Genomic DNA, 12,738 nt, shown 5'->3' on the forward strand with positions numbered 1-12,738 from the left:
AACACCCATTTAAAATTGACAAAACATGCTCCATCTACTGGAAAACATGGTTGGCATGTGAAACATGCCTTTTAAGGGGAAATACTGTTCTCCGGTTTAGGATGTCTGTTCTTAACGGGTGGAGAAGAAACGGAGCAAAAAACAAAAAAAAAACTGTAAGAAATGTGCTAAATGGCAGTCGAGAGGTTGAACAGCAACTTTGGCAAATAAAAGAAGGGAAGAGTGACGCAGTCGTCGAGGAGTAGAAAAGAACAAAGACCTCTAGAAAGGCAGTGTGTAGCCTCTAACAGTTTGACAAGTACCCCCCTCCCCGAATACGTGTTGCTCCCACATGCCCCCCAAAAGTGTAAAACTCCAACCCTTCCCAAACCCACGAATAGTTCGTCTCTCTCCGCTCCACCCTAAAGATCCCCGCTTCCCTTTCGCCCTGCAGCCCGGTTCAGGTCACACCCTGAATTTAGGGTGTTTTGTCTGATTCGTTTTGCTTTGTTTGGTTTTTTTCTTTACTTCTTGAACATGTCCTGTAGCGGTCCGGGCAGAAACTTGAGGACCGTGTCCAGGATGCTCTCCTCGTCCTCCTCCTCGTCGTCGCCGCAGCCCCGCGGGATCGCCTTCTTCGGACGGGTCAGCGAGCCCTCGCAGGCCTGCTCCATCGCCGCCTTCTCCTCCGCCTCTTTCTCCTCCTTCTTCTTCAGCCCGTACTGGACGACGGAGAGGAGATTAAAAAAAAAAGGATAAAAATATGAAAAGGAAAGCCGTGATCAAACATTGCCGAGCAGGTCCGAGGACACACACATACCCTTTAAGAAAGATTCAGACCTGAAGCTTATGTCCCATAATAATCTAATTTAGAGTCTTTTTTCAGGCAAACTCATGACTTTTCTATCACAACAGAAAGTCTGGCACAATAAGATGGCAGCTAAATGCAGTCAATGTGGAAAAAAAAAAAAAAGAAAAGAAGCAAAACTCCCGTACCAAATTCAAACCAAGAAATATCTTGTGGACAGAATCACATTCAGAGCGGCAGGAAGGTGTATTTGTGAAGAATTGCACCGCGAGCGTTTTCCTCACCTTGTCCCTGATGCTCTGCCGTACTTTTTCCCTCTCCGCCTCCATGCGGGTGTGTTTGGCCTTCCTCTCCTCCTCCTGCTGCTTCAGCGCTTCCTGTCGCTCCTCCTCCTTCTTGGCAGCGTCCGGGTCCTTCTCCTCCTCCCCACCCAGCATCTTACCCATGTCTTTGGTGGCCCCTGGACAGAAAGCACATGAACACCGAAGGTAAGCAGAGACTCTTTAAATAACTTTACAACTTAAAAAAAACATGAAAAACGAATCTTTCCCGTCTGGAGTTTGTTTTAAGTTGCAGAAACAGTTTCATTCTGTAAATCTTTGCACTTAATTGGCTGCTGTTGTTGCACAGACGCTGATGCAAAAGGTCACATGTTCCTCCGACACCCACGTCTGTCATATTGAACCATTAAAACATTGTGCATTTGCAGTTCTGAGGATCACGCGGCGACCGGGTTCGTCCGAAGATCCTCAAGGTGTCTTGGAAACAAGAAGGAAGAAGAACAGCCAGCTGGAAAAGCTTCAAAGAACCGCTGAGACGGAGGAAGACGCAGTCTCCCATCCGGTGTCGGCCATCTGTCGGCCCTACCTGTACCTCCACGCTCACTTCCATTACAAGTTTCTGGTCACAGCACGAGGTTAATAAGTCTTTTACAACATGAAGGAGACAGCGTGTGACTGACTATGAAAGAATTAGGGAAGAAAATTCAACATTTTATGACATTTATTATTATAAATCTGATTTTGCTACTCTATGTTTATATTATTGTAAAATATAATTTTTTGGGATTTTGGACTGTCAGCTTGGAAATTATGATTATTTACCGAGTGGCAACCAACAGTGACGTCACGTGTTCAGATTCTGTCCGTCACCATCTTGCTAATTCGGAGCAGGAAGTGACCATATTTAGATGAGCTGGGGACACTACGTCCCGTCCACCGATAGCTGTAACCTGACTGCCCCAGGAAAGTAGAGGAGGTGTTTACAGTTAGTGAGAAACTAGGGAAGGACAGTAGACAAAAAAAGCACTTTGCTTTCGAGAAGAATTTTAGTCCCAACTTCATTTTTGCGTCGAAAGTCGTTATGAATCCTCCAGTTCAGATTCTGTCCGTCACCATCTTTGCTAGTTCAGTGGTTTGGAGCAGGAAGTGACCATATTTGGACGAGCTGGGGGAGGAGCCAGCGGTGGATCTGACCGATCTGATTGGAAACCTGACGATACTACGTCCCGCCCACCGATAGCTGTAACCTGACTGCACCACAGGCCTGTCAATCAAACAGACACGCCCCCAAAAACAGGTGTTCTTGAATCTTCTTTTCTAATGAATGAGGGATTATTTTCAGATGGACCTCCAGAAAACTAATAAGAAGGAGTGACTTTAGCTAACAACACCGAGATAACTGATGGACACATTTTATTCACTTTGGATTTGATGAGAGAAGTTGAATGGGAGTCTATGGAGCCGGAGGCTTTTTGGAGCCGACCTCTAGTGGCACTCGCTGGTATTGCAGCTGAAGACACTTCAGCATCGAACTACATTTTTCAGACCTGGAAGCTACGAACACTTTTACATAATGTCTATGCTTCTAACCAAAACTGATTTGTTCTTTTCTGAAAAATCATTAAATGTTTCAGGGCTACTTCCATCTTCTATCGTATCTTCTGTATGTTTACACTTCAGTTTGATGCCTCTGCAACACTTCAATCTCCACTTAAGAGCTCTTAAAAAGCAGCCTCATCTCTTCCTCTGAGACGGGACCTGTATTCTAGTTGTGAAAGTGACTCCCTCCGGCATATCAATGCTGCCGTTGTTACCTCGGCCCGGTCAATAGTAAATACAGGACCACCTGAGAGTGTATGAATTATGGATTGTCCAGCGGAGAGAAAACTTCATCTGAGTATTGATCTGCCTCTCCGGCGCCGGCTTGACAGCTAGTGCCTTTCTTAAGCCGGAGCCACAACACAGGCTGGATATGTTTCACCGCCGAGGCGATCATTGAAGGAGCGGCGAGGATATAAACAGTGTAGAGGTGTGTATTTTCTACTCTCTGCCCCTGAAATTAGATCAGAATGAATCTATAACTGACTTCAGTGTAAAACCTAAGAATGATCAAAAAAAAATTACGCTGATAATTCATCTGTTTTAACTCTTTTAAATGCACCTGCTACGGTTGGGAATTGCAAAAAAAAACAAAAAAACAAAAAAAATCATAAAATGTTATTATTCTTGCTACTTTAATTAAAATGTTAGACTTTTTTTTTATCAGAAAAGTTAAAAAAAAACATTGCAAAGTTAGTTTGATAATTATGTAATTCATTTGTGAATAAAAAAAAATTGTACGTTCATTTTAATATTTAGTTTAAGATTGATGATTTGACTGATTAAGAAAAACAAATCCAAATGTTTTTCTTCCCGTGTGGAGGTTTGACTTTGAAACCGTGCAGAGCTGGCGGTGAATTTTGGTCATTAAATATTGATTCAGCCGTCGTTATCAATTACCGCCTCTATCAACTCTCACAGACATCTTGTGCTACTTTATTGTTCTGTGGCAGTAAACAGACCTGAATTATTGCCTCTTTAAGACACGAGAGCCAAAAGAGAACGATTCTGAGTAAATTACTCAGAAGAATTGTGGCTTTAAGGACGTTTCCCCTGCCGGGCTGGTGAACCCAGGGGCGGCCGGTCCCGTCGCTCTGCAGCGGACTCATGCGGTGGCTCTAATTGCCCCGCGGCGCCGTGTGGTGGCAGCAAACCAGAGGATGACAAATTAGTGCTCAGCTGGTGGGAGGGGCGGGCGGGGAAATGTTCCCCGGGACTCGCCGGGGAGTCGGGTTAAGGTCAGACTGTCCGCTGTGGGTCCTTCATTGTGTTTAAACACTCAAGCACACAACATGTGCACTGGGAGGATGTGCAGGTGTGCGTGCAAATATGTGACACGTCTTCAGTTGGAAATGTTAATTGTCTCAGAGAAAGAGAGCTCAGTAGTTCGTACTTGCATGGATACTCACTTCCACTAATTTCCACGCTAATTTCACCCAGTGGCCACTTATGGTATTGCATCAAAAACATCCTCTGCAGGGGGAAACACTCATGAACATGTGCAGCTGACATTAGCATGCTAGCATGTTGTTGTTTAGCAAGTACACTGTAATTTTTACCGTGGTCGCTATCTTAGCTCCACGTTTTTTGCATGGTAACTTGCTAATTAGCATCAAAGGAAGCGTACGACGGTGCATGAAAGAGTTTTTAAAGCGTTCGTGTTGCGTGCAAACAGCATCAACATCAGCACCTGAGTTCCACACGTTAACGTGACCTCTTGTACGTGAACATTTGTGATTTCACCACGGACCTGAAACTCGAATCATTTCAAGGGTCTCTGTTGACGATTTCCAGAGTTTGACCCCCAAAAGTCGGATGTTTTCTCTGCTCCAGTTTCAGGTCCGCGGTGAAATCACAAATGTTCACGTTACCAGCGGTCACGTTAACGTGTGGACCTCATGAAGGTTGGAGCTTCCTCCTGCCTCGTGCATCACCGTTCCAACACACTTTTAACGGCAATTCATTTGATAGTTTTATTTCAACGTGGATCAAAGTGGTCGATCGACCAACGAACCGCCGCCTCTTCAAACCGAAAAACCAACATGCCTCCAACAACGCGAGAAATCTGAAGTCAGCGAGGACAAACTACTGAAACGACGAGGCTTCGGGACCGTAAAGTGATCTCCATAAATCGGAGGACGACGATACGCTGCATCCGGCAAACGTAATGGGACCATTATTATAACGGGGGTCTCATGAGAGGTGGAGCGTCGTCCTTCGACCCGACGGTGCCGTTACCCTTCACACGTTCCCTCCTCCGTCCTTCTGCTTGTCCTCTGCTCTTACTCATCCCTCCCCCGCCGTGTCATAACGTGGTCCTTTCTTTCTTTTCTTTCCGTTTTGCACATCTTATATTCCTCTTGTTTATTTTCTCCAGGTTTAATCCTCTCAACCCTTCCTTTCTCCTCCCTGCTCCACCTCCACCTCCACCTCCACCGGTCCATTAGAGGCCGGCTACACAGATTTATTCTGCGGACAAAAGGGGAGGCAATTCGAGGCTAAGTGCTCGAACGGACCCCGATCCTCGCGCCGTGCATCCATTCGCTCATTACTTCATTCAGTCTTTCCCCGGGTCTGGTCTTCGTTGCCGCGGGGGTTTTAATGCTCAAAAGCTCTCGTTTTTGAAGAGGCGGAGATACGGAGCGCGACGGTTGCAGCGTGGCGTCCGAACGGGCAGACGGCGGGCAGCACAGAGCCTGTGTGGAGGAGATCTTGATTTATTTAGTAGATTCGGGTTGAAGCTGATTAAAGGAATGAAGTGTGAAACTATCTCAGCTGAATGTGGAGAGATAATAGCAGCGAGAGCGATACTCGAGATTACAGGACAAGTAGTGGAAAAAAAAAACCTCCATAGACGCTGAAACCGTGATGTCTGTTTTATTGTCTGCAGTATGAGACCAAAATATATACCAAAAATGTATATCCAGTCTATGGTTGAATCATCTTGGTGTACGTTATAGCATGAATGCTGTGTTGCAGCTGCAACACAGCGTGCATGCTGGGTAAGAAAGGGTTAAATAACCGCTATCATCTCGAGCCGAGGATGTCATATAATATAAATGTGAAAGGGCAAACTGGGCTTTAACGTATCTGCGGCTCTGCCTCCCGTCCTCCCGGCTGGATTTCTGCTGTCTGCTGAGCAGGGAAACACTTTGATAATAGAGATGAAGAGAATGTCAGAAGCAACAGACACACAGGAAGAAATTATAGGTTCTAATGAAAATTATGATGGATTACTACCTAAGAGAGAAGAAACAAAAATGCAAAATGCTGCAGAAGGAAGCTTGCAAAAAAAAAAAAAGTGACAGTAGCTCACTTGTCAGACACATTAAATTATCCCCTTCGGTGACATCTGACATTTATCTGTTGTCCACAGCCACGCAGGAATCTTACATCCAAATGTATAAAGTGGTGATGATGATTAACAATAGTTCACGCTTTACGGAGAAGGCCAGACACGCCTCTATTTGTTCTGATAAAATGAATGTTTTTCTTTTCTTTTCTTTTTTTTTACTTCTATCTATCTATCTATTAACAATGACTTCACTTTTCAGTGTGTACAGGAAAACAGCTGTAAGAAAATAACACAATTACAGTAACATCTTCCCTCCACTATTAATCAGTTCTCAAAATGTAGTTTCAGGCGGCTTTCAATAAGAAATAAGAAATCTCTGCCTTAGTAATCGGAAAAACGCTAAATCTCTTTCCTCTATCCTCAGGCCGTCTATGGAGCCGGAGGCTTTTTGGAGCCGACCTCTAGTGGCACTCGCTGGTATTGCAGCTGAAGACACTTCTGCATCGGCCTCGTTTTTCTGACTCGATAGCTACGAACACTTTTATATCCAGTATATGCATACGTCACATAAATGATTGTGTTATGTGAAATATGTTGCATTATGTGAGTAAGTTAACTGAGTTAAATCCACATTCTTCCTTCCACCCTCGTTTCATTTTTAACTTTTACTTTTAACTTGTAATTTTAACGCAAAAAAAACTACTGATACGTGATACTGACGCGGTATCCTCTGGTGGTGTTACATGATTTGGGTTGTTTACATTATCTCTATAAATGAATGACACAAAGCCAAAGTCTCAAGTTAAGGACTCTCCAGTTTAGTCTGATGTAGTGAGGCAGATTTATTTTCGTAGTCTCAGCGATGGGGATTTAACTTTTTTCACATTTTTCTGCAGCATCTTGTTATGAACTGCTTGGAAACATTTCTTGGAAGAAAAAGGTGTAAAGAAAAAAGGAAAGGAAAAGAAAGAGAGGAAGGAGTTTGAGAATGTTTCGGAGACGAACGCCGTGCGCCGCCGACTGCTCCTCCGGCCGGTCAGATGGATGGCGGTGCGCCCGGTTCATTCATCAGGGGTGGATGGGGTTTGAAAAATGGAGCTCATTTAAATAATGGATCACCTCCATCGCCAAAATTACGCCCTCATAAGTCAGACGAGCGGCTGAGAAAAACCTGCTGCATCGATCAGATGTTCGGGCAGCGGGACTCGTGGTCACACTGCCGGATCGACGCCACGCTCGCTCTCCATTCAGAAACCCACGAGTCCCGCCGAGTGCTCTGGAGCACCGTAAACTGTCCTCCTGCGTTGTCGACTCATCAACCTTCCCCCCGCGGCTTCCTGTTATTGCTGCATCCTCGCCGCCTCATCTTCACCGCGTCTGCACAGGAAATGAAACGGCGGAGCTCGACCCAGCTGGGCAGGACCGGCTCACGCTGATCGTTCACAGATTATCTTCACATCTTTTATTTGAGCTTCTTTATGAGAAGAAGGTGAGCTCGTCGCATGTTTGATATCTTGACAAGAGGCAGGGAAAAACAGGAAGTACGCACTGCGAACAAAATCAATGTTTTGATGGCACAGATGAAGCGTGAGCAGCAGCTGTCGCATTGTATCACCTGTGTTAATGAAGGATTTCTAATATCCACCTGAAAATCAAGAACCTAAACTCAGCTGACTGATTGGTTAAGATGAGGAAGATTAGACATTTAAAACCGTGGCGGCACCAAGGACTTTATATAAAAGTGTTCGTAGCTTCCGGGTCTGAAAAATGGTTCCGATGCAGAAGTGTCTTCCTGCCAAGAACCGCTCCGAACTAGTAAAGATGTTGACGGACAGAATCTGAACTGGAGGATTCACAATGTTCACAAACCGATGAGGTGACGTCGCTGCTGGTGGATGGTTGGGTGGCACCAAACAGAACTACAGACGTGACCATATCGATCTATTTATATCAATCCAGACACAAACAAAGGTGTAAGTTCTGTCTGCTGGTTAATTCATGTGGAGCAACAAAATCAGCAGCTCGACACGTAACAAAAAGGATCCTTGCGTTGCACACGGCAACGTTTCCTGCTGCGGAGTGAGTTTCAGGTTCTGGTCCGCGGATCGACCGGCTGTCCCGGACTGATTAATCCAACACAATGTGGAACCTCTGATCAAACTGATTGATCGTTAAACAACCAGCAGCAATCTGAGGCCGGCGGCTGAAATCTATACCTCAGTCTGAACCAATGAAACGTTCAGGAGGTGTCCAGCCTCTAATGACGTTAGTGAGGCCCAGCCTCTGTGTGTGTGTGTGTGTGTGTGTGTGTGTGTGTGTGTGTGTGTGTGTGTGTGTGTGTGTGTGTGTGTGTGTGTGTGTGTGTGTGTGTGTGTGTGTGTGTGTGTGTGTGTGTGTGGTTAAATTAAATAGAAGTTTCAGCCTTGCTAAATTGGATAAATTTGACTGCTGTGTGTATCTGTGCACGCGTTGTGTTCCTGCTTGTGTTTCATTGGAGGAGTCTAAATTAAATCAATGTGTGTGTGTGTGTGTGTGTGTGTGTGTGTGTGTGTGTGTGTGTGTGTGTGTGTGTGTGTGTGTGTGTGTGTGTGTGTGTGTGTGTGTGTGTGTGTGTGTGTGTGTGTGTGTGTGTGTGTGTGTGTGTGTGTGTGTGTGTGTGTGTGTGTGTGTGTGTGTGTGTGTGCGTGTGTGCGTGCGTGCTGATAAAAATCACAACTTTGTTTCTAAATTCACAACAATCAGAGACTAAAACTCGTACAGAAAACTTCACTAAAGTGGTTCGAGTGGTGTTTTCTGTGAAAGATAATGACGAGTGGTTTTTAAAAATGAATTCAGTTTTTCATCACAAATTTCCATAAATCTGTGCAACAAAAAATATAGAATAAATTCCTTTTTAAAATAAAGTTAAAGTTCTCTGATTTGTTGTTGTATAAGCATTTAGCAATATTGAATTATACTGAGATGTGCTTAATTATTATTTCTTTGTACTTTGTGAATTATTGGTGTAACACACAAAATCTGCTGAACATTCAAAAATGTTAAATTTGTGAGAGAAAATTTGATATATAAGAAAAAAAAAGAGTGATTGCTTCACATTTGATCTCAGGTCAGTCTCGATTTATTAGCTGTTCTGGAGCTTTTAGTCACATCACATGATCTTCATCATCAGCTGCAGTTCACTCAACGATCAAAGAATTGCAGATATGACTGAAGAAGCTGATGAAGATCATGTGACTACACATGGACTGTCGTTCAATATTGACTTTTTTTCCCGTTTCAACGTGAATTACAATCAAAAGAGTTACAAAGAATATAAAATGCAGAAATCTTTCTGGGTGGTGGAAAATCCATTTGTCTGCGCCCGTCCAAGTCATTTCTATGCATGAGAAACGCTGCAGGGTTTGTTGGATTGATGGCCCGACACACCCACCTCAACAACACTCCCACATGGCTGCAGCGCACTTCATCTCAAAATGCCCCCCGCACCCCTCCCCCCCTCACCTCCCTCATCAGGACTCAAACCTCATCTGTGTGTGTGTGTTGTTCTGCTGAATTTCTGTATTCATGGACGGCCAGCTGTGTCCCAATGAAATAAATGCCACTCTGCTGCAGGAGAAAAAGGTCAACGCACGAGACGGCACCTCTACGGGAAGTAAATTACAACACTTCAACGCAGGATGGATGGACAATGTGTGTGGGGGTGGGGGTGGGGGGTAGACTTCTATATCTATAACTTCTATATCTATGAAGCCTGTAACATGCACAGGAGGAGGGAGGGGAGGTGCTGCAGGAAGCAAAGTTGATGCAAGAATAGAGGCATAGGAAGATATAAGGACTGAGGATGGGGAGGAATAAAAAAGTTCGGACCAATCAGAGGGGAGGACGGAGGGAAAGAAAAATCCCTCAACATGCATCAGCTGTGCATAAATGTACAGAAATATTAAGGCACCGGTCTCCAATCTTTTTATTTTTCGCTCTGAGAGCTACTTTGACAAAATAAAAGTGTCCGAGAGCTACTCCCGTTTAGTAACATTTATTCACATAGCTGAGCTTCACCCAAAAGTCAAGTCAAAACTTATTAGGCCTATATGTCTGGAACCTGTGTGAAACTGGAGGGCTTTTAATTTGAAAAGTCGCAGATAGCGCCGGCCGAAAAATATCATACTCATGTCATTTAACGAATTTATGAGCACCCGCTTATTTTTCCAGCTCAGTCTCTGCTGCATTTCTGTCCTCTGATCTCTGTGTCTCACTGTGGGCGGAGCTAAAGCTCTGCTGCATTTCTGTCCTCTGATCTCTGTGTCTCACTGTGGGCGGAGCTAAGGCTCTGCTGCGTTTCTGTCCTCTGATCTCTGTGTGTCAGCCAACCCTTGTGAGTGCAGCATAAAAAAAGGTGGAGGAAAACGAGGGGGAGATCGTCCACTCATTAATCGATCGCGTTAACAGCGTTGTTATCTTGGAGAGTTTATATATATATATATATATATATATATAAGTAAGTCTGTGTATCAGAAACACTGCTTATTGTTCGAACCGTCTGCGATCTGCTGGATTAACGGATAGATGGATGGACAGCGGAGGAAGGAGCTGAATGGAGGAGAGTAAATTGTCTGCAGGAGGGGGAGGAGGAGTGGATTAGAGAGCAGGGAGCTCTGACGGAGGAAAAGAGGGGAGGATTGATGGACGGAGACAGAGATGGATGGATGGAGTGATGGAGTCGAGTCTTTTCACCTCATTTCATTTGTTACAAATTTGCCTGCATTTTTTGCAGTTCAGGTTTATTCAACCGAGAAAACGAAACAACTCACGATGTGTTTATGTGACGAGAACCTTCGTTACTTCGGCTGTTTGTTTTATTTTACACCATTTTCAACCTGAAATACTCGAAGACCTCATATACTCATGAACGCGTTTAGAGGTCCTGAGGGGAAATAACTCATTTACGCTTAATGAGGACAAAAAGACACAAGCGACAAGAAAATCGAGCTTGTTTCGAGGTCCTCAGAGGAACACATGGAATCACATAACAGATTAACTTGGGATCAACAGCTTTGTTGATTTAATACAATATAACTGGGACATTAATAGGAAAAACTATGCATGGAAAAACTTCGGGAATTAACTTTTTTGTTGCGTGACAAGTTATGCAACAGGAGGACATTTATGTCTGATCAGAGCTGAGCATTTAAATGTTTGAGCTTTCTGAAACTGTTTCGTGTCCGTTCACATTTGTTTAATTGATTATTTAACTGAAACAACAGAAATTTTTGCTCTGAAAGTGGGTAAAGTAAAATTATTCTCGTGCTTCGGACGTAACTCAGTTTGAAACCGGCAGCTTCGCTCAAGATAAACAAAGGCAGAAGAAAAGACTGCAGAGAAATGAGGTAGAGGAGGAGAAGATTTAAGAGAAGAAAGATTTAGACGCATCAGGAGAGCGAGGAAATGAAAGCGTAGGAGAATCGATCGGATGAAAAACTGAGAAGAAGAAATGAAAAAGGAGGGATTTGGAGAGAGAGGAGAGGATCTACAGCAGCGGTGGGAGGAAGAGAGACGGCAGCCGGAGCTACAACAGAATAAATCTCATTTCATTCTGGGAGGTGGTCGGCGAGCTGATGAAACTAGATGAGAGGGTTGATTTAAGGAGGCGGGACCTCCTGGCACCCCGGGGGGGCCCCCCATTTACAAGTACGTTCACACAGCCGCTTTGAATGAGTTCAACCTCTGCTGATGTTGGAGGCCAGCCGTGGTGTAAATGAGAAAAACAGGGGCGAGAATGTGGATTTATAATCTGTCAGAACAAAAGTCATCACGTGATGAGGCTGATGCAGAAGTGTCTTCAGCTGCAATACCAGCGAGTGCCACTAGAGGTCGGCTCCAAAAAGCCTCCGGCTCCATAGACTCCCATTCAACTTCTCTCATCAAATCCAAAGTGAATAAAATGTGTCCATCAGTTATCTCGGTGTTGTTAGCTAAAGTCACTCCTTCTTATTAGTTTTCTGGAGGTCCATCTGAAAATAATCCCTCATTCATTAGAAAAGAAGATTCAAGAAGACCTGTTTTTGGGGGCGTGTCTGTTTGATTGACAGGCCTGTGGTGCAGTCAGGTTTGTGCTTTAGGTGGGCGGGGTGTAATGTTCTTGGGGTTTTCAATCGGAACAATGTTGAGATAACTGGTGGAAAACATTTATTGTATTTTGTATTTGATGAGAGAAGTTGAATGGGAGTCTATGGGGGGCTTTTTGGACCTCTAGTGGCCCTCGGTGGTATTGCACTTTAAGGGCACTTTTATATCCAATCAATGGACGCATGATGTCGGGAGGAGCCTTCAGAGCCTTCAGAGCCTTCAGAGCCTTCAGAGCCGAGGTACTTACCACCTAAAGCCTGCTTCATTACAAAATCCATGATTCCTGCTGACGAGCGCGGTTGTTCTCCTTAAAGCCGAAGACAAGTGAGCATGTAGCTGATGCTTCTCCTCCTCTCTCCTCTTGTCGAGATGCCGAGCGTCTCTCTGCTGAGACAGAAAGAAGACGTGATTAAAACACGAACAGTCCCTCCAGCTTTAAAAACAATCAGCTGTTATTCACCACTGTACACGAACAACGTGGTTTTAAAAGAAGTCGTAAACGCTCCACCACAAAAGTTTTCATCTGCGACACATCGATAGAGACGCTAAACGAAATACGTCCGAGTGTCGGGCGGCTAATCCCGCTGATGATAGAAAAAAACAGGTAAAGGGATCTTCTTAAATACACACACACACACACACACACACACACA

General features: G+C 44.4%; 1 protein-coding gene across 1 annotated transcript in view; it reads right to left on the reverse strand.

Annotated features, from left to right (window-relative positions):
• Positions 1–328: 328 nt before the first annotated feature.
• cplx2b (complexin 2b) overlaps positions 329–12,738 on the reverse strand; it is a 36,932-nt gene continuing 24,522 nt past the window's right edge. Inside the window, exons 2-4 of the mRNA XM_069710085.1 lie at positions 12,333–12,472; positions 1,072–1,247; positions 329–701 (exon numbers count right to left, since the gene is read on the reverse strand). Of these exons, the coding sequence (XP_069566186.1) occupies positions 504–701; positions 1,072–1,247; positions 12,333–12,363 (405 nt within the window). The 5' untranslated portion in view covers positions 12,364–12,472 and the 3' untranslated portion in view covers positions 329–503. The remainder of the gene's footprint in view (positions 702–1,071; positions 1,248–12,332; positions 12,473–12,738) is intronic.

The sequence above is a fragment of the Brachyistius frenatus genome, unplaced genomic scaffold (assembly GCF_029030835.1).
Source record: "Brachyistius frenatus isolate BFR_SWC_R1_liver_20210118 unplaced genomic scaffold, ASM2903083v1 Contig_89, whole genome shotgun sequence".
NCBI lineage: Eukaryota > Metazoa > Chordata > Actinopteri > Embiotocidae > Brachyistius > Brachyistius frenatus.